The 23035-nt window shown below is 27.0% G+C and overlaps 1 protein-coding gene across 1 annotated transcript; it reads left to right on the top strand.

The window, feature by feature from the left end:
- Window positions 1-241: 241 nt before the first annotated feature.
- Window positions 242-22921, top strand: Aasdh (Aminoadipate-semialdehyde dehydrogenase). The gene is made up of 15 exons (XM_087160161.1): window positions 242-852; window positions 1782-1902; window positions 2320-2564; window positions 4887-5076; window positions 6284-6510; window positions 8660-8748; window positions 10243-10632; window positions 13144-13253; window positions 13984-14128; window positions 14195-14723; window positions 16679-16830; window positions 17225-17382; window positions 19819-19944; window positions 21627-21758; window positions 22538-22921. The coding sequence occupies exons 1-15, from the start codon at window positions 629-631 to the stop codon at window positions 22901-22903; spliced, it is 3204 nt and encodes a 1067-aa protein (XP_087016287.1). The 5' UTR covers window positions 242-628; the 3' UTR covers window positions 22904-22921.
- Window positions 22922-23035: the final 114 nt, after the last annotated feature.

Genomic DNA, 23035 nt, shown 5'->3' with positions numbered 1-23035 from the left:
AAAGGAAATGATCTAATATTAGTTAGAGCTAGTAAAGCCGAACGCTCCGTTCTTGAAGTAAAAGTGCGAGCTTTGCGCTAAAGTGACGTCACTAGAGAAAATCGGAGGATTGGCGCGGCTAGAGTTACTTCAAAGGAGTGAACCAGCCCTTCTATTCTCTTTAGCCCTGTGAGAATAGGGGGAGAGTGAAAGGGGATAAGGTCAAGACATGAAATCGGTCTTCTCCCCAGATGGCGTACTCTCGAGTTGCGAATTGAACTCAAACCTTCCTAGTTTTTTTGTTCAGCTTTTAGCTTTGTCATGTGGGAAGGCGTTCAATTGACTTATTCCAGAGTAGTGAATAAAGCGTATTTATATGTTTCTATGAACTTTTCGTTAAACAACAAGCTGTCTCCTTTATATACATAATAAAATTGTGCTCAATACTCAAATTGTGTTTTAAATCTTTTATTCATAAGAATCAGCTAAAAAATAAATACAATTTAAATAGACAGTAAAATTAATAATGTTAGTTTTGTTTAAAGTTTTCCATTAGTACACATTCATCTTTTTGGTGTCTCTGCTTAATTGATTTAATTATTGGAAGGTGTGCTGAAATTAGTTTAAAGGGAATATTCTATTAGATGATATGACTAGTCAAATTAAATCTCTGTTTGATTTATTTGAAAACTGTCCGCACTTGACTTCACGCGTTATATTTCATGATTTCATATCAAGCTATACTTTCAATCACGAGGAATTAGTTTCAAGTATAAACGAAGTTGCTTCTACATTGTTTTCAGTTTGTGGTAATAATACTGCAGTTGCCTGCTTAATAAAACCATGTCTTATTTTGCCTTCTATAATTTTAGGGTAATTATTCATTTTCTATTTTTCTCATCTAAAAGATTTATAATTTTTGCCTATGATTTTTTCCTTAAATCACTGTAACTTATTAGAGTTCTTGTATTTAAATATATTCAATCTTGCAGATATTTTGTTATTCACTACAATGTTAATATTTAGCATCATTCACATGTTACTATTTTTGCTCTATTGTTAGGTTTATTAATTTTATTCATTTCATTGCAGTGTTATGACACTCTTGTGATTGGGAAATAATATTTTTTATTGTTGAAAATACTTTTTCATTATTTATGCTTTAACAGGTATTAGAGTTTTTAAATTTAAGTCCCTATTTCACACATATTTTGATCGTAGTTTTACTTAATGCAACCTCAGGATAATACTAGTAAGTTTCCAGCTTAACTTCATTTTTTAATTTAGTTCATTCAATATAATTTTGCTTCATCTTATTTATGAAGTGAAGAATGTTTTTTTTTTCTTTATGGAAATACGCAAAATAATTATTTGAATTTGTTTTACATTTATGAAATTAAATGTTTGTAAATCTGGAAAGGAAATTTGTTTGTTTCATGTTCATAGTTCAAATATGGACTTTTCATAAAAATTAATTTCAGTGCGCAAAGTTTCATTAAAATTTTAACGAAAAAATGTGTGTTCAAATCACGAGAAAATGGATTGATATTTAGATTTATTTATTAGATGTCTTAAACCATTAGTTTCTGAATTAATATTTAGTTTTTACAAAAATCTTAAAACTTGTTTGTTTTATTGTTTATTTTAGTAGTTTATTGCAATAAAAAAGTACTTCTTTTTAGTATTTTTTTAACCTATTTTTTAAAAAAATTAACATTAATTAAGTTATAATATTTTATTATAGATATATTTGTAATTTATATATGTCTTAGTTACTAATCATATATTTTGTTTCTTACTAGAATTTTAAAAACTTCTTCAACATTTGCTTTTTTGGACATTCATAAGCCTGTGGTTATGCTAAACAACTTACAAAGATTTGTTCCAATTGGTGTCCTGCTTGTTGAAAATAAAATGCTTGAAGTATGTATTGTTTAAAAACTACTCTGAAATATTAAATATATAGTCATCATATAGAAATTATTTGCAATACAAATTGTAACACTGCTAAAGAAAGAATCATGTAGAAATGGTAATAAGGAAGTCTGTGATAGGTAGGAGCAGGAAAAAAGCTCCAAACCCATAACAGTTCTTCAACACAAGTATCGAAATGGAGGTGAATAATTTTTTTAAGGTGGCTGCACTTTAAGAATTTTTTTGAATTTATTTACAAAACTAATACTAGTTATTTTTTTATAACGTTTGGATAAGTTGACTTTGAGAAGTTACTTTAGAAATTAATGTATCTTGAAGGATACCTTTTTCTAAATATAATTTCTGTAAAGTATTTATTATCTGTATTTTTATATTTCTTTTATATTACATCGTTTATATTTTTAGAAATTAGATGGACTTTGTTCTTGCTGGAAGAAAACAATTTCCAAAGTAATTATTAATATTTCATTCACTGTTCTTCAATCTATAAACTGTGAGAAGGAAACATGTTTTCAATCAAAAGCTAGAGACATAAAATCTCCTTCTGACTTTTCGATTGCATACATTGTGCAAACATCAGGCTCTACTGGGCAACCAAAGATAGTGCAAGTACCTCATCAATGCATTTTACCTAATATTCTTGATTTAAAGTGAGTACTTATAGATTATAAAATATTTGCTTAACCATTTGATTGTGCAGCTTGAAATGAGCTTTTTGGATATTGCTTTCTTATATGATAAACTAGCTTTTTTCAATTGATTATAATCGACAATATATAAAAAAAATATTTTTGTATAAGTTTTTTCAAAGTACTCAATAATTAAATTTTTTTTAAAAGATTTCCCTGTAAATTATTATGTGTCTTAAATTTTTATACATGCTTTTTATGTAGATGTACTTATTTTTAAAATCAGAAAAAGTGTTAAGTTACCCATTTTTAAGTTCATGAGCTGTAATAAATTATTTTTATTTCATAAATCAAAAATATAATTCATATGAAAAATCAACATTAATCAAGTTGTTAACAAATTAAAATCAAATGATTGAAATCTTTGATTTAAATCATGATTGTATTGCTAATTAATCTGTTATAATGCTTTGTGATTTTCGTAATCTAATCTTCGTGCAATTTATGTAATCTTCACCTATGATTCCAGTTAACTTTTACTGAATTACTGTAGAAGGAGCATAAAAATAGTGAATAATATAGCCTTTTTCTGCAATAAGTGAAATAATTAAAAATTACATGGTTATGTTATTTTCCTGAAATGTAATAACCTGAAATGTAAATGTAAATGAACCTGTTTATCTCGAACCTCTATATTTTAAAAATTTCTGAAATTCCCTACATTTACTGTCTAAAATCAATGTATTTTCCATGTTTATGTCGATTTTGTTTTTCTTCAAAACCTCTGTTTCTCGAATTTTTAATAATAGAGCACAAGTGTCAAAACTTTCTTTATCAGTAGAACTTGCAGACAGAGATGAATTTCGTGAACCCACAGGAAGTAGGGATGAACAAGTTGGGGGTGTTTCTTGGAATTCAATCACTATCCCTACACTTCCTTAACTAGAAAGGAATACAATGATTCTGATAGTAAATGAGGGGTTAATGAGTAGTGACCACCAGGGGTTAGCTTTTCAACATTGATAAGAAAGCTAAGAATATAAATTCATTTTCACCTCAAAATTGCAAGGAATGGATCAAAGGATAATTAAGTTTCAAAGTGAACTATAGAAAACCTTTGCTACTCAAACTTGTAGATGCCATCGATGAAAAAAGTTCTCTTCCAAAAATAAAGATGTTAGATGCTATCAGAATTACTGTTTTGTCTGGAGAAGTGTGTCTAAAAACTATCCAAAATGGTTTTAAAAAGCTGGTTATAAGAATAGCCGTAAAGAGGATGAACGAGAGGGTAAGGCATCAGTAAAGAAGAAGAAACTGTCGATGCTGAAAATGCAGTTCCAGATTTGCCAGAATGGAATTCAATAAAATGTGGATTTAATGTTGACATTCATTTTGAAGATTTTCACAAGTGGACAACTGCCTGGCAACAGGCGGAACATTGGCAGATCCGGAAATCATGGATAATGTCTAAGGAATATCAGAGGAAGAGGCTGAAGATCATATTGATGAACCAAAAGTGAATGCAAAAGAGGCAGAAAAAGCTATAGAATTATAAACTATTCTTGAATCCCAGGAAAATGTTGGCCATGAGGGATTTTTGCTCTTTCTAACCTTAAAAGGATAATCGAAACAAATAAGGTTATACACCAGAAATCTGAAAAATTATTTTCAGTGTTAAATATAAAGGGGGGGGGGGTGTTAAATTATTTTCAATTTTTTTGATTTAGTTTAGGCAATAACAAACAGTTTACGGCCTTTAAGTTTATTTTGTTTTTCTTTTTATATTTCTTTCTTTATTTTTGTTATTATGCGTTATTAACTTGTACTATGTTTAATCTTTGTATCTTTTTAAACATTGTGACTTTGTACATAAAATTCTCAATAAATTCTTGCTGACTATGCTCGTTCCTAGGCTGGTGTGGAGCCGGACTAGTAGCCAAGCTTTGGGCTATATGGTAAAGGGTCCATAATGACCTGTGCACATGTCCGAAGCTTGGAAAAAAAAAGAAGAAAAAAAAGTGTTAAATATATGTTAACAAAAATATTATGTAAATAGATGTATGTGGTATAATTAATTTAAAGAAATGCCTACATTTTTCTACTAAAAACAATTAAAGCACTTTTAATAGAATTTCTTAACTAAATTTAATTTTTTAAAATACGTGTATAACTCGAAACCTCTTTATCTCAAATTTTTGGCCTTTCCAGTGAGATTCGAGATAAACAGGTTGGACTGTACTTGTTTATCAAATTAAAATATGGAAAATTTCTGTATTGTTTTTATTAAAAATATATTTACTTTCAATTTTGTCAAAGATGTTAACTTTTATAATTATTTTCCAGATCCCAATTTAGTATTAATACTGATGATAATATTTTGCTTTGCTCTCCCCTCACATTTGATCCAAGTATCATCGATATTTTTCTTTTTTGTGCATCTGGATGCACCCTGACTATTATTCCTGATGAAATTAAATCGATTCCTAAAAAATTAGCTGAAGTTATTATTGATAACAAAATAACTATTCTTCAGGTAAGTGTTTGTTAACTAATTAGTTTTAGACTTAAAAAAATTACTGAATTGTTTTCATATTTTATACATATAATGTTTTTTTTATACCATATCGCAAACATATTTCATTTTAAATTTATTATTGCTTCATATATTTAGTGTTTCAAGTTCAGAATATAATGATTTACTGAAAACATTTTTCAAGCTATGTTGATTTAAATGTAAGACTTTACCTAAGCTGTTGTATTTTTCAATATTTTATAAATCTTTTAAGATTAATTTTTGAATTTCTTTTCTGCCAAATAAAGAAAAAATTATATACTAAGTAAATAGTTCAAGTATTTTCCTGTCTTGGAGATTCTGTTAACTCTTTACAAGAATAAATCTCTTATTTGGACACATTTTTATTATATATTATTGTTTGTTCTTATTGTTAAATGTTAAAAGTATTTTAAATTGTTAATACAAATTACTAAAAGGTTTGGAGTCTGTCCAAAATCTTTAAAAGAACTTTATAAGGTCTTTAGGCTTTTAGTTGTATTTGATCAAGCCAAATTTTTCTAGAAAAATTGCTTAAATTAACTACCTGGTGCAAAAAAGGTTCCAAGTGAATTGGTTAGAATACATTATAATTTATGAAGGGATTTTGATAAATTTTCAATCTCATAAAATATTTGAGTGATAGTCAGCTCCTAATATTAAAAAAAAAATATTATTTATTATACATATTTGTTAATATGCGAAGAAATTTTGATTACTTGAAGTGACATTGAAAGCTAAAAACACATTGAGTTTGCAAAGTTTCACTAGTAATTTAAAATTAAATAAAATATGTTATTGATTACAAGAAAATCACCATTTGTTGAAGGCAAATGAAAAAAAAAATCAAAACTTTGTTAGGACCTATGTCTTTTTCAAGTTATGTGTTCTAATTAAACTTTTTGAATTTAAAGCAGAAACTTTTAATAAAGTAAACAATTGTAATTTGTGGTGCATTTGTAAGTGGTCAAAGTTTAATTAAAAAACTTAAATGAAATTTTAGTGTTTGCTATTTAATTAATATTTTATAGCATTTATTACATTTCTACAATAAATAATCATAAATGCATCTGTTAACTATAATTTATCTATATATTACTCACTATAATACATTCTTCTTGGAAATTGTTTTATGTATCAAGTTTTGTCATTTTAACCATTAAGTTATATCTAAAATATTAACTTATAGGGAACACCGTCTCTTATTTCAAGTTTAGGAGATGAATTTATACAAAAGTCTTTGCTGAGTAGGGAATCTTCTTTGAAAACTCTTGCATTTGGGGGAGAAATTTGCCCGTCTATAAATAAATTAAGAAAATGGATTTCTCCTGAAAATAAAACAATGTTATTCAATCTCTATGGTTTAACTGAGGTTTCCTGTTGGGCAACATGTCATAAAATTAATGTGGCAGACACGTAAGATTATTTCAGATTTTTTTTTATCATTATGTTATTTTTAATCTATGCTTATGCTATTTAAGAGTTTGTGATTTTTATTTGCAAAAAGTTGAACTAAGAAAACAATGTATAAGAAAAGAGAAATGCTTTAGTTTTATTTATTTATTTCTCTTTTGAAGAAAACTGCCTGTTTTCAAATCTTTAGTTTTAATAAAACAAAATAAATTAAATATTTAAAGAATGTAATCAAACATGAATATTTTTTTATTTCTAATGGCGCATGACAAGAACAGAACGAAAATATTCTAAAAACATTCTCATGAACCTGAAACTTAAAGAATAGTCTAGAATATTCTTTTTCCTTGTAGATAAAATAATGAAAAAAAAGAAGAAAAAAACATAAATCATGTTTATGTATAAAATATAGTTCATTTATCATTCTCAAATATGTTTCAAATTATATTTTGGTATACTCTCTGTACAATAGATAATTTTTTATTATTTCATGAAATTTCTTGGAACTGGGACTTCAACAGATATTAAACTGAAGAAATGCTTTTGATTTTTATTTTGCTTTAAACAAAACCAGTTTAAATTCATAAACATTAAAAAATTTTAATGTTATTCCTTGTTTTGAAAAACAATTATACCAAACAATTGGAAAGAGATTCAAATTTCGTTGGCTAAAGTCTGATAAATTCTTTATAAAAACAAAGCATCTTTAAATTTTCTAGCAAAATTTTATGTAATTGAAGGTTAAAAATCATCACCATCTTCTTCAGTACACTCTTTGTCATTATCATTTATTCTGTGATTGATAGCCTTATATAAATTTCATACTGAATTACCTTATTTGAATTTTTAAGAGTAAATAAAATTTAAGAATTAAGAATATTTTTTCTAGAGAATCACTGTTTTTAAAACAAAACTAGACACTCAGAACTGTCTTTGAAAACAACTTAGAATGTTTTGAGACCAATTTATAAAGAAAATTTGTTTCATTTTAATTATTGAATTTATTGCCTCTTAATCAAATTTATTTCTTAATTATACTTATGCTTACTCCTGATATATTTTTTGAATGTTTGATATATTAATTCATATGCAAAAATTATTTAAATTTTTTGAGAACAATTTTCAAAAAATGTTTATTTTCCATTTCTATTATTGTATAGTTATTTTATTTAAAATTAATAATTTTCAAGTTGCGTGATCAAATTCATTACTTATTTAATAATTTAAAAAAAATTTCTTGAGACTTTCTTGAGTGTTAAAATTTCTTGAGACATTAATTCATGCTTTAAATTCTAGTAATTATTTGAATAATTTTAAGGGGATTATTTCCCTTAATGATAATATCCTAGAACCTTTTTATGAATATTCCCTAAGAGATTAGCACCAAGAATTTTATATTTCATTAATTATAATTTGAAAAAAAAAAGATTTTAATAATATTTGTGTACTTTTTCATGATATTAAAACAAACGTTTTTTCCTTTAATGAATATTTCAAAATTAAATTTGAGTATCAAATTAAATTTATTATGAAATTATTCTTACTTTTTATTGCATTAATTATTAATAATAATTTTTATCATCAGGAAGAAAAAAAAGTTATGAAAGGAACAAATAACATGCAAATTTTCTCACAAATTTTGAATATACAGAGAAAATTATTTGAAAATAGTTATTTTTCTTGAAATTGAGAGGGATAAACGTAACATATTTTTTTAAAAACAAATCTGTAGTAAGCATCTACAACAAATATTCAATACAATGTAATTAACTGATTTGAATGATACCATAGATAATTTCTCTCCCTCAGCAGCATTTTAGAGATGATAACAAATGTGTTGTGTAGTTATTACTACTTATTATTTTTTGTAGAAATAAATTCATAGTTTTCATACTTGTTTCAAACTTTAATTTCTGTGTATTAAGTGATAAAAATGCATATAATTTTTTAAATGTAGTGATAGTCTTAATTTTCTGTTATTAGAGTTTTGCTTTTTTTTCTTAATTATTGTAAAGAACAATATCTTGATTGAGTTAAAACTAAAATTTTTCATTTTTTTCTGAATTAGGAAATCATTATTTTATTGATAAATTGCCAAAACTTCTCCCACAATATTGAAAATTTTTAATTAATAAATATATATTATTTTTAGATTTGTGAATGCTGCTATTCCTTTGGGTAAACTACTTTCTGATACAAACCTTAAATTGGATAATAATGATGAAGGAGAGCTTCAAATAGGTAAATGTTCTTATCATGCTTTGAGAACTGCACATTTATTTTATTTCTAATTTTATTTCAAGCAAGTAAGAGAATGTTTCATTTCGTGTGTGGAAAACTTGCATTTTGCATATTAAATTTTTCAATGTACAATTGTTTCATTTTTTTGTAAATGCATTTCTAAATTACCATATATTTCCATATATAAGCCCAGCAGTGTATAAACCCAAGAGTACGTTTTCTATTTGGAAATTGACCCAAAATTCAAAACTTGTATATAGGCTGATATAAGAAAAATAATAAGGCATATTACGTTTGGAAATAAAAATGTACCCCTACACTTGCAGTAATAGTAGTTTTGGTAATGGTTGCTCTGTGGATAAAAGAAGAATAAAACTTCCAAATTCATAATTTGAAGATTAAAAAATTATAGTATTCCTTTGAAATTCTCCTTTTTATGTGTTTCTTTTTTCAATTTTTATATTTAGCCATTTTGTTTTCAGCTTTTATTTTATGTAGGTTTTGTGTCATTTACTGATTATCCCTATTGGCAACAGGAGAAGTATTTCTGTGGGCGATATCATCCAATTATAAGCCGACCCCTCCAGTTAAGCTTTCGAAAAGTTTCTAAAATTTCTTGGCTTATATATTTAGAAATATATGGTGGCTGTTTTCAAATTATCTCTTTGAATTTTTAACCTTTTTAATTTAAATTTTGCATGTAAAACCCAATTTGATTTTACTTTTGTATAAAACTGATGTTTCGGTTAAGCTGATATTTTAAAAGTTAATTGATGAACCCCATTTTTCTTAAATTTGTAACTAACATCTTTTTGAAGTTTATCAAAAAAAATCTTGAATCTTGTATGATTCTTTTAAGGACATTTATTCAATAATATGTTTGCTATTTTTAAGAGTTTTAATATTCTTTTTTTAATCCATCATCTTGCATAAATTTCTTTGTTAAATACCATTTCTTTATTGAATTATTATACTGTCTATTATTTTACTATGCAGGGAAAAGGTTAATAAATTTCTTCCCTGCATCTATTGTCAAACCATATTATCGTTCATATTCACTTACGTGAAATAGTGGAAAACACTGAGTCTTGTTTTCTTCTTGATGAGCAATCCACCATATCCCTAATTCAATCATAGATAGTGATGTGTAAATTATATTTTAAATCTCTTAATATTAAAATGTTGACTTCGTGAAAAATTTTATGTTACATGAGGTAATTTATTTCATTCCAACTTTTGCTGTATTGGCAATTTGTAAATAGATTTTTAGATAATTCAAATGTACTTAGGGTTTCCTTTTTAATTCAAATTAAACAAAAAAGTTTGTTGTATTAGTCAATTTTATTACATATTTTATTTTCTCACTTACATTTTATTTTACAAAAATAAGTGTAAGCTGGTGCCCATATTTAGTGAATATAATTTAATAAGTATTTTCATTTCTTATTTTTTTAAGCTCTGAAATTATCATTTTTTATTCTCTTTAAAATGTAGGTAGTCATAAAAGATGGTGCATTGTTGATGATGAATCATTTCCTGAAAAAGATACTGCAGTATTCAGACGTACAGGGGATATTGTTATCCAGGATTCATTTGGGAACTTTTATTTTAAAGAAAGAAAAGATAATACGATAAAATACAAAGGGAGAAAGCTATCATTAGAGATATTGCATGATACTTTAGATGTTGAGGAAGGCCTTTCTAACTACAGTGTTTATTTTGATCAGAAACATTTTAAGTTGTTGTTATATTTGGTTTTAAAGAAAAGTAGAACTTTTTCAGAAAATGAAAGGAAAACGTTAATAATGAAGTTGAGAAAAAACTGTCCAAATGCTCCACCAATTGAATTATTCACAGTTCCTTACATACCTTTGACCTCTCATGGTAACTTTTTTTTATAATATGTTGTATAGATTTATAGACATAATTTGTTTAACTCACCAGAGATTTTGCACATAGAAAATTGTAATTGTTTTATCCTTCCAAATGGTTGTGCACAAGAAACATCACTTCATTTACTACTCATAAGTGGTCTTACACATAGAAAAAGTCTTGGATTTTTTATTATGTGTCAATAAGCTCACCTATCTAGGAGGAGACTATCTGGAATTAGAAGGGGGAAAAAAGAATTGCCCTTCATTCCACAATTTTTAGATAGGAAGACAGACGGAATTGGTTGGAACCAAAGTTGTATAAAAAAAGTGTGAAAATTTTAAAGCCTATAAAAATAAAATTGTAAAGTTATCTAATGTAATCTTTTTTTAGCAAACAAATAAATGAATGAATTAGTTTAATGTAAAATAATGCAAATTATTTTAATTGAACAACTGTTCTTGAAATAAATGCATTGTTATAAGCAAGCTAATAAGGGAGTGTAAATTTTCTGAATATTTTGTCAAGTGTTTTCAAAATGATAAGTTACAAAAATATATAGCGAATCCTAAAATTTTTTCTCTAACACCTCTTTTCCTTTTTCTCTTCTTTTAATTTAGTTTTTTCTGTTTTTGAACTATTGTTTAAAAATTTGAGTTGCAGTAATAAAAACTGCTTAATTGTAATAGATTTAATTCACTTTTACATTTTAAAATTAAGATAAAGCTGAGAATAAATTGTATATATGGCAATTGTACTTTTCTTTAATCACTGAGTAATGATGGCTTTGTGGTTAAAAGCACTGAGATTCTATAATTTAGAGTGGTTTTAGGTACACCTTGCTTCAGATCGGTGGGTACAGTTAATTCAGAAAAGAAAGTTGACTTATGCACAATGATGAACACATTGCCACTATCATAATGTTGGTCATAAGTTTGTGGAGCTTTAACTTCCATGAGTCCTCTGTCCCCAAATGGTTTGTTGCAGGAAAGCTTTACTTATTTGAAAAACCACTAAATTCCTTTAAGATGTAATTCTATTACAGTATTGTTTTGATAATTTGATTATCCGTTGTTCGAGTTTCCCTTAAATCCGAGCTGGTGAAAAAAAGTCAGTCTTGCTTTTAAATAATGGCCAACACACACACAACACATAGAACAATTACTACGATTGATTTAACGACGATTACTACAACTGAATGTTGAAAAGCGATAGTGTGTGTTATATACTGAAACATGTGAATAGTGTATTTTAACAAAAAGCATTAGACAATTATTTTAAAGTACAATTAATCTGAGACAGTATTATAATGAATATTTTAACTTGGATTAAAGTAGTAAATGTTCCCTGATGCTCTAATGTAAGTAAATTTTCTTCAAATATAATATATTTTTCAATGAAATACTGAAATTTTAAGAATTGCTTCCATTTATTTAAATTTTTATTAAATTTTAAGTTTTTGATAATTCAAGTTTTTGAAAGTTCGAGATAGGCTCGTTCCCATCCACCTTGAACTATCGAGACTCCACTGTATTTAATTTGAATATTTTGACAATGTCCATTAATAATTGAGTATCAATATTATGCAAATAAAAACTTATTGATTGCACACTTGTAGGCATCACTTTTGTGTATATATACAACTGAAATAGTTTCGCAGGTTTATTATCTGAGTTGTCAATGCTTACAATTTTTGGTAAGTGATACTGTCTTGTTGGAACAATATTCTAGACATATTTAATTTTATTCATTATCTTAAAATGAGGTTTATTTTTAATGCATCAATAATAATTTCATTCAAATTTTCCTTGATTTTTTAATTTCTCAACTGTTTAATCATCATCTGTTGTAATCCAATTTTTCCATTTTTGGCTATTAATTCAATATTTAATTGAAAATATACTTACCTAAGCCACAGAGGCAAAGATATTCTGCCATTTAACTACCCTGCTGAGGGGAATGATAATATTCATGCAATAAAATAATAGAATTTTCACCTTTATTTTTGAATGATGGATTCACCAGATAGATTCATAGAATTCACCTCTATGATTTTCCTTACAATAAAACAAAAAGAACACTACCTTTATTCTATATAGATGCAGCTATAATTGAATAAAAATGTCTTTTTATGGATATATTATCTCTTTTATATTTCTTCAACTAAATCACACAGATATAATGAACCATGGATTAATATATTACCAAAAGTAACAAAAATTACGCTTCAATCTTTGCATAATAAATTTGAATTAAAATTACTTTAATGTGGCCTAAAACATAGATTATTTCTAAATGACCTCATGAAAATGCAGTTAAATTTTTAGTTCTAATATGAATTCGAAAAATTATTTTTCCTTTCATACTTTTTTTTTTAACTTTATTTCACCACTGCTAAGAAAAATATTTTACAAACAGTGTTCAACTTGTGATGTGTGTTTAAGTAATTTTTTAATACCCAATGTTCAGTAGATTGTAAATACTTTTGTTACCTGATTACCACTTATTTAGCTTTTATTTCAGGTAAAACTGATTATCGAAGATTATTATTATTGGCTAAAAGAAAAGTTAGGGAGATAAATAAAACTCAATTAAAAGAGAGCTGCTCTGAAGTTATTTCTGAACTGTGGAGAGTATGCTTTTTCATATTTTTATTTTGAAATATTATCATTATATGTATGAGACATAGAATTTAGTTTTTTTTTTTCTTTCTGAAATGTGCATTACTTTTATTTGATTTTGGAAAATGTAATAATTTATAAGATTTTGTTTTGATTTCAGTTTATTTTCTTTTAATTACTGTACAAAAATGGTTATGTAATCCCATTTAATACAATAATTAATAATAAATTATGAATTATTTCTAGCAGTAACTTTATGACTGTGAAACGATAAGTAAGAAGTATAAAATTCTAATGATTAAGAAGAATTGAATGAAATGATCTTACTTATAAGTTAATTTCACTAACATTTTTTGGAAATATTATTATACATATTTGTGTATAATGTACTGTAGGTTAATTGGAAAATCTACCTCTGCTAATGTTACTTTGCAATGTGCTTACAAGACTCACCGCAATAAGCCTTACAAATGATGCCGGCAGTTTGAAAAGAGCCTGATTTTCTACTTAGCCTACATTTTAGATAATATTAGCAATACCTTGAGTTTGCCTGATCTTATGCTAATATTATATTAAATTCTGTATTTATACAATATAGTCTTAGAATCAGATGACAATTTTTCAAATTTAAATTTATCAGACCTTCAATTTTATGTACATAATTTTATTATTTACTTTACTACATTATCATTAAGATAATAATAAATTTCTAAACTTTCATCTGTTTTGTATTTTTTTTCAGGAGTTTACAAATCAGCCACAATTTACTGAAGACAGTAATTTTATTATTAGTGGTGGAGATTCAATTTCTGCTCTTCAACTCTCTTCAAACATTGAATGGGCATTTCAAATAAATGTGCCTAATTTAGTAGACAGGATTTTAAATTAAATTTATCAGACCTTCAATTTTATGTACATAATTTTATTATTTACTTTACTACATTATCATTAAGATAATAATAAATTTCTAAACTTTCATCTGTATTGTATTTTTTTTCAGGAGTTTACAAATCAGCCACAATTTACTGAAGACAGTAATTTTATTATTAGTGGTGGAGATTCAATTTCTGCTCTTCAACTCTCTTCAAACATTGAATGGGCATTTCAAATAAATGTGCCTAATTTAGTAGACAGGATTTTAAATTCTTCATTCTGTAATGTTGTTAAACTTGTGCAGTCTCATTTGCATGACGCTGAAAAAATTACTGTTAAAGAAGCAAACAATTGTGATGTATTGCAAAAGAACCCTACTCTCTTTCCTTCAAAAAGGAAGTGCATTAAACGACTGAATAGTGATAACCAGTGCTATCAAGTGTTTTCAAAACAAGAATGTGTTACAAGATGTGCATGTGGTTGTGATCATTCCAATATAATGTATAACCTTAAAAATATTCCCCATTCGTCTTTTTCATTGATTCCAATGTTTAAGTTTGATTTAAAGAAATGCATTGATGCATCACCATGTATTGTACACTATTTAAAGTAAGTTTTTCTGTTTGTTATTGTAATTTTAAAACATGATTTAACTATTCTAAACTTAGTATTATTTTCAATCCAAAAATATTTTTATTTTAAATCAATGACATATTTATTGCTAATTATTTGCATCTACTTTCGCAGGCTTAAGGTTATATCTTAACCATCTGGTTACAGGGTATACAAAAACCAATTCCCCAGAGCATACTTCTGCACCAACTCCAAATAGCTATTTCAGAAGGTTGTAGAAGGCTGATTTAAATTAATTTATTTAACTACTATAAACACATAACTAAACTGAAAATACTTAACTATAAATATGCATTTCTTAATACTGTGGTGTTAACGCTGCAGCCAAAAGTAGAAAAAGGAAAATCAGAAAATAAGAAGAGAGCAAATTACACAGCTCTTAAATATTTGTTGTGGATCCCCAGGCATGCACACTTTCTTAGAGAAAATGTTCAGGACTGACTGCCATCCTAAGGAAACCAAGAAGCTTATCAGTTAGAATGGGAAATTCACTTTTTTGGGCAGATAACGTCTCGCTCTTCTCCAGGCCCCCACTTAGCCTAATTGGGGCCCGGAACAAAAACTTCTTTGGGGGTCCCCTCTGCTTCACTACTTCAGTAATGAAGGTATTTAATATGGAGGATTTTAAAGGTATTTAACTTTGAGGTATTTAAATTTTTCACCTCATTATAAATAACAAGAAAATTGACTAGAACCTAAAATAGCTGTGAAGTCCCTCCCCCTCCAATGGTCAGACGAAATATAGTTCTGCCCATCTTATTGATTTTCTGATAATTCTATGTCCATCATGCCGATTGTTTTCTGATTGTTAACTTTGTCATCTAACAGCGAAAAATTCATATCCTTGCTGACATTAGGGCTAAATTTACGCAATTACGATGGCTCCATTAAGCCAATCAGAAGCCTGTATTTTTGTAAGCATATAGCCTTTTGCAATATGTAAAAATGCAGGCTTTTGATTAACCAAAGTTGTCCATCGTAATTGTGAAAATTTAAGCTGAATTCCTCCTTAGAAAGCCATGGATTTAAGAAATATAGATTGTGTTCATATGATAGATTAATGAAGAAACTAACATAAAACTCAAGGATTTCACACTGTACTGATATTTTGTTTTAAAAAAAGTTCATTAAAGAATGTAACGTAAAATAAACTTTCTATTCGATTCGGGGCCTCTCTAATGATGGGACCCAGGGCAACTGCCTCGTATGCCCCTGCCTTAGTCAGGCTCTGCTCCTCTCCAACTTATATCCTGGATGAGCATTGCGGTTCGAGTCGCTATATGTTAACTTTGTGTTGTTTATAAGTAGAGTAAAACATGACACGAGAAAAGCACAAATAATATCGTGTAAACAGACATACGATTGTTTCTTGTACCGTCTTCATCCAGCTCTACCTTCAGTACCAAAACAGAATTATTCATACTTAGTAAGCCATAATAATCAATTTCTTTTAGTCAAATTAGTAAATCCTTTGGAGAGCAATTGTAAAAGGGAATAAATTTTTTTACTCGAATATAATTTCACGTGTAATACAGTACAGAACCCGTTATCCGGAATTCAGAAAACCGGAAAACCAAAAGACCGGAACGAAATTCAATAAGTTTTCCGACCATTTTCAAAAAAAAAATTTTTTTTTCCTCATAAGATTTTAGGATTTTTCTTTCTTTTTTGAAAGATGTTTACCTTACCATCATTTTGGAAATAATCATTAGTGTATTACTTCATAATTTTTTCTTCTTTTTAAGATTATTTCCAATTTTTTTTTTGTTAGTTGGGTTTAACAATAAAAACGGCTTTTTGTAGCGATTCAGTAAACCGAAAAAATCAGTTATCCGGAATAGCGATGATCCTGATCATTCCGGATAATCGATTCCCTACTGTATTAAAATATCATAACTTTATTATTTAAGGTGTTTTTCATTTTATTTTAGGTCAGATGAATTGTTTTGCTACATTGGGTCTCATGCTGGAATATTTTCTTGCATAAATATAACAAAAGAAGATATGGAGTGGGAAACTGTTTTACCTAATAGGATTGAGTCATCAGCCTGTTTGTCTTCATGCGGAAATTTTGTTTTTGTTGGTATTTATCCCAAAATTGTTGTATTAAAAACACTATGAGAGAATATGTTAATCACTTTACCTTATTCAAAAACATAAAAACGTGTCTAAAAGAGTTTAAATCTAAGTTTTTTAAATTTATTAAAAAATTAAATCTTAGAGTTGAAAATTATTCTAAACACAGTTTTTAGTTATTTTGAGCAATATGAACTTTAGATATTATGAGCCTGAAGATTAAAATGTTATATTTGCTTTTTTTGAAGTTTGGAAAAAATATCTATGATCATTTTTAGAAAGTACTGTGTTTACAATTTTCTATTATTTATCCACATCTTTTTCTATTTTTAATTTATAGTTTAAAATGTTAATTTTAAATAATTTCAATTTAAAAACTGTTTGTTTACTTTCACTTCTAGGCTGCTATGATTGCCATTTATACTGTTTAGACTCTAAATATGGAACAATTCTGTGGAAATTCCAAACTGGAGCAGAAGTAAAATGTTCACCAATAGTTTCATCTGAAAATATTATTTTTGTTGGCTCACATGATAAACATGTATATGCCATAGATATAGTAAGTGCTATAGATATTGTATTTGAACTATTCATTACAACTACCATTTATAAATCAAAAGCTCTAATTTTATATTTTTTTATGTCTTTTAACATGACATATAAAAGACAGTAGAATCTGGGTTGATTATTTCTTATGAGACCATTCACTGCAAATGATAAATAAGGAAAAACCAAAAATGTGGATCAACATAAGATATCAAATAATGACTTGAAAATGTATAAATAGTTATAAAGAATTAATATATGTCAAAATTAATATATTTATGAGAAATGTAAAAAATTCTAATTAAAATTTTTTGTACTTAATGCAAAATATTTATATTGCAAAAGAAAGGTGAATAAACATATTTATTAATTTAAAATAATTTAGAAATTTTAGTTTGAACCAGGGATGAAAGACTTCCGCGAAAGAGCGTAAATCCGCTTTTTTCTCCCAATTTTTAAAATTTCCGACCCTGTTCCAAAAACTTAAATTTTTGGGGAGTCCAATAAGACAAACCCAACCTGCCCGAACGATAGTCGAACTTGAGACGAACTTTTTTCCCTCTGCAGTAGCCTCCTGAGAAAATGATTCTCAGAAGAAAATGGGTGGAATTTCGGCAGGTGCGCCATTGCCTTGACAACCGCTATAGATTTGAAAAAGAGTTCTACTCAGTTTCCTTTTGGTAACTGATATTTGTTTAGTTTAGCTGATTTTCAGAATTTTAAACATTAGGAACTGCTCCGGAATCTGCTAAAATTGCGATTCTTATTCAGATGACTTTTATGTAAATCATCGATTTTCTTATTTAACTGATTTAAAAGTTACTTGTTGCGATTCGTTTTCACGCGATTTAAAAATCGTACTCGCTATTCCCATTCACGCAATTTAAAAATCCAATATCGCGATTTGTATTTAAGCGTTTTTAAAATACAATTTCGCGATTCGTAATCGCATATTTTTAAATTCAATATTGCGATTCGTTATCAGGTTATCACGCGGTTGTATTATCAAACATCAATTTTCGTATTTATACGCAATTTAAAAATTACTCATTGCAATAAGTATTCACGAAATCTAAAAATTATGCATCTTTCTTACTTATGCGATTTTCAAATCTAACATCGCGATTCTTAGTCATTCATTTTAAAATCCAACATCGCGATTCATATAGACGTGATTTTCAAATCCAACATCGAGATTCATATTCACGCGATTTTAAAAAGCAATATCGCGATTCACATTCCCGCTTTTTTAAAATCCAATATCGCGATTTTAAAAATAAGTTAGCAGCTATGAGTAACATGATTGTATTTTAATGATGGTAGTAAATTTAAGTGCAAAAACAAAGTGCATACAGTCGATACTACCGAAAAAAATAAATTCAAGTTTGATTGGTCAAACAGTCAAAGTGACTAAAATTGCTAGTAACAATCTATCAGAAGATATTAAAGTAAAAGTTGGCGACTGTTTTAATTTAAAATGATAATTAAGCTGCAACTTCTTATAATTGCTTAATTTTCTTTAATATGGTAGTGATCAAAATTTTATAATTATATTTTTAAAAAAAATTTAAATTTCACTGTCTAAATGCTTCTATCACTTTAAATACTAAATAAAAATCTCCCAGTAGAGTTGAAAGTTGCTTTTATATATATCTCCTCGATATCACAGTATTATATAGAACTCCCCCCCCCTCCTGCTTTGTAAAAGTTCAGCTTTTTTTTTATTTTCGACCACTTTCATGCCTATTTGAACACAATCTTTTTGTCTTGTCTAAGTGCAGAGAATACATGTTCGAAATTTGTAACAGATTGCTGTCCATTTTCTATAATTCTGTGTGAATATCGATAGTTCCTCATTGCTTCAAAGACTTTGAGGCTTTACACAAATATTTGGGCAGGCTGTCGTTCTGTCCATCAATATAGTTTAGCTCTTCTTCAGCTTCTGCAATAATCTCTTGAACCGACAACACAAGTTTTAACATCAAATGGACTGTTTGTAGTGTTTTACCCAAATTGAAAAAAATCCTTATTTTTTTCTTCATTATTATTATCAGAAATTATTGTTTTTCTTCTCAAAAGGAAATAAAAAAAATTTTTAAAAAATTTCTGTAAAATTTAGGAATGATAGAGGCAGGGATTTGCTAGTTTCAAAAACAATCTAAATGGGTATTATTAACATTATAAGAATAGCATTCGGGATAGAACTGTTAAAGCAAAACGATAAATATAGAAAAACAAAAAGATGCATGAACAATGAATTGAGGTTCGACTGTATGAGTTTATTAATATAATTCCAAAAAGTGGTTAAATAAAATTTTATTAAAACTACATTTACAAATTTATATTTTTACGCTGATTTTTTTGTAAATGCTTATTTCTTTATTAGTTAATTTGTGCATCTATTTTTTCTTATTCATTAATCACCATAGCATACTCTATTATATTTTAGAATGGTGAACTTTTATGGAAAAGTAAAGTTTCCTCGGGAAGTATATTTGCATCTCCAGCATTACATGAAGAAATAAAAGCAGTGTGTATTGCAACCTTAGATGGAACTATATCTTTTCTAAAAATGGTTTGTTAAACACTATAATAATATAAAATCTTTAAAAATGTTTATATCAAACAAATTTAAGTTACTAATTAAAACATATTTTAATATTTCATTTATAAGAGTATATGTAATTAAAATATGCTCTTACTTGTAGAGTGAAACCTGTTATGTTGACCACCTAAGTTGATCAGGGGTGAAAATTTCAAAATCAGAAGTGAGCATGTCCCGTCCAATAATTTTAAGTAAACAAAAAATTATATATGAATTCTTTTCATAAAAATTGTGAACAAACTTTTCAATAAAAATTAAAATACACAAAATGCAAATAAGGCTTATAAAAATTCCATCGTTATTTTACCAAACCTACTATTGTTCAGAAGTATAAACAAAAAATGCAAAGTAATTAGTTATTTCAAGCAAAAATTACCTCAGCTTTTAATTTTTTTCAAACATTTAATTTTCTAATAAAATAAAGTGGTCAAACATTTAATTTTCTAATAAAAATAATTTAATTTTCTAATAAAATTTTAAGGAAAAGAATAATACTTAGGTAATTTAATACTTTGTTAATAAATAACAAAAACAATTTTTAAGCTAAACATAGTTCACTAGTAAAAATAATATTCAACAAAATGTTGATATTTAATAAATGTTAAGTCTTCAATGCTTATTAAAATTAAAATATATTGATTAAAAACATACTGCATGTACACAAGTATCTTTACAGTATATCTATACTTATCAATTTTAAAAAGAAAAATTATGAAATTTTAATTACAAACTAAAAACATTTATCAATTTATATTTAATTAAAAATTAAAATTTACAATTCTTAAAATAAAAGTACATAAAAAATAGAGTGAATAATAAAGAGTAATGATTTAACTCTTTCGAAAATAATTAGTTATAAAAGAAGATTTTAAACTCTTAGGAGGCTTCTCATAATCTGAAGAAAAATGTTCACTAGATCTTTTTTCGAAAATAATTAGTTATAAAAGAAGATTTTAAAATCTTAGGAGGCTTCTCATAGTCTGAAGAAAAGTGTTCACTAGATCTTTTTTCGGGTAACACTTCGGCAGCATTCTTGCAACCTTCAGAATTTTCAACAGCCGCACTATTCTTAACAAGATTGGAATCACAAGAGATTATAGGGAATTTTTTAGAGTATGAAGATAAATGTTCAACAGATCTCTTGTAGGTCTGCAACACAATCCAAAATTGAAGGTTTAGCTAATACCAACTCAACAGCTGGCAAAGTTTGAACATATTTTTGAGCCTGTACCAATTTCTGATGCTCAATATCTTTAGAATGATTAAAAAGAACTTTCTTTCCGTTGTTGCAGTAATTTATCTTTTTATTGCATATAAAACAAAAGCAGTAACCTGGCTGTTCAATTATTTTACTTATAGTAATATTCCGTTTCACTCCTTCTTGTGTTTTTTTTTAAAAGACGGAAATCCGTCAAAATACGGAAAACTTTCACCCCTGAAGTTGATCCTAATAATCAAACCAGTAAAAATTATTGAATTTCCTTTTTATAACTTAACCACTTTTCTAAGAGGAATATCAAATTATTACCCCCTCCCCAAGTTGTCAATTTACACAGTTTTCACTGTAATTATTTGTGATCTTGCTTTAAGATTCAAGTATTCTGCAGAAATTAACAATGTCAATAACTGCACACATATTTAATTCTATTTAGGATTCTGGTGATTTAATTTGGTCATTTGAGTATCAGAAACCTCTATTTTCTTCCCCAAGAATTCTTTCCTCATTGATTTATGTTGGAAGTACTGATGGCCATATGTTATGCATGGATCTGACAGGACAATTGGTATTTTTAGTTTGTGATAAATTTTTCTTGACAACAGTTATGTTTGATAATTGTATTAATTAAATTTTTTCACTCTTATCTGGTCTTTGCTTAATTGATAACACTTGAGTTGTGTCCATTTTCTTAACACATATATTGAGCTGTGTAAAGAATAAAAAAATTACCAACCATCTATTAAGGTTTTTGAAGCTGTAAAAAATACAGATGTTAAGTGTTTTGGAAAAAGCACGTAATCTTTAAAAAGAAAATAAATAAAATTTTGCGAAACTAAACAATCAATGTTAAAATATACATTTTACTTCTCAAAAAAGATTTAATACTAGGAATTGCAGTGGGTAGCTCTTTATGCTTAAATTTTTAGCAATAAACTTGTAATTTATATTTAGCAAGTGAATGGATTTAACTAGCAAATTTTGTTTCTGTTGTTCCTCGTTAAACACGGGTGTCCAACTGAACAAATGACTCACAAAAAAAATAAATAATAATTATTATAAATTTGAATAAATGCTTGAATTATTTTCATTCTATCTTTTTTGATGTGATATTAATTAAGTTTTAAATATTCTGCTAGCCGTAGGATAAATTAAATAACTGTAACTTTTATTTTGTATTGCTTTGTAAAATAATTACCCATCAGGCTATTTACATTTATGTTCTATAAATTTATATCAATATTTTCATAAATGTTCACAATTTTAACAATTGGAAGAACAACCTGGCAATGTTTTCGTTTTAGAAACACGAAAAAATTTATACTATGTAATTTTACTTTCTTCCAGAAAATGAAGTATAAAACAAATGGACCAGTTTTTTCCTCGGCAGCTAATGCTTCATTCCCTGGAATTATCATATTTGGCTGTCATGATGGCATTATATATTGCCTCAATGAAACATCTGACTTACTATGGAATTTTTCATGTGATGCACCAATTTATGCTACACCGTTTATTTTCACGTGGAACGGTGAAAATTTTGTTGCTGTAGCTTCTACCAAGGGGAGTATATATATATTAAAACTGAAAAATGGTAAATTAATTATGTCTTACAACTGTCCAGGAGAAATATTTTCTTCGCCTGTTATTGTAAATAATTTATTATTAATTGGATGTAGAGATAATAATGTATACTGTTTTAAAATAGAATAAAAGTTTTATTAATTATTATTTATTAACTTTATTTATTAATTAAACTTTTTTAAGTTTGTTTCATGACTCTTGTGAACTTTCTGAAATGTTTTGAGTAAAATATTTATCTCATAGAAATTGATTTGATAATAC

The sequence above is a fragment of the Parasteatoda tepidariorum genome, chromosome 3 (assembly GCF_982258835.1).
Source record: "Parasteatoda tepidariorum strain Cologne lab strain chromosome 3, Ptep-v5.0, whole genome shotgun sequence".
NCBI lineage: Eukaryota > Metazoa > Arthropoda > Arachnida > Araneae > Theridiidae > Parasteatoda > Parasteatoda tepidariorum.
This window is presented reverse-complemented; position numbering and strand designations above follow the sequence as displayed.

Bases quoted from the DNA above. Each gene is read 5' to 3' on its own strand.
- Aasdh (XM_087160161.1), top strand. From the start codon at position 629: ATGACTAGTCAAATTAAATCTCTGTTTGATTTATTTGAAAACTGTCCG. The intron at 2,565-4,886 runs GTGAGTACTTAT...ATTATTTTCCAG, and splicing joins CCTAATATTCTTGATTTAAA to ATCCCAATTTAGTATTAATA. The intron at 6,511-8,659 runs GTAAGATTATTT...TATTATTTTTAG, and splicing joins AAAATTAATGTGGCAGACAC to ATTTGTGAATGCTGCTATTC.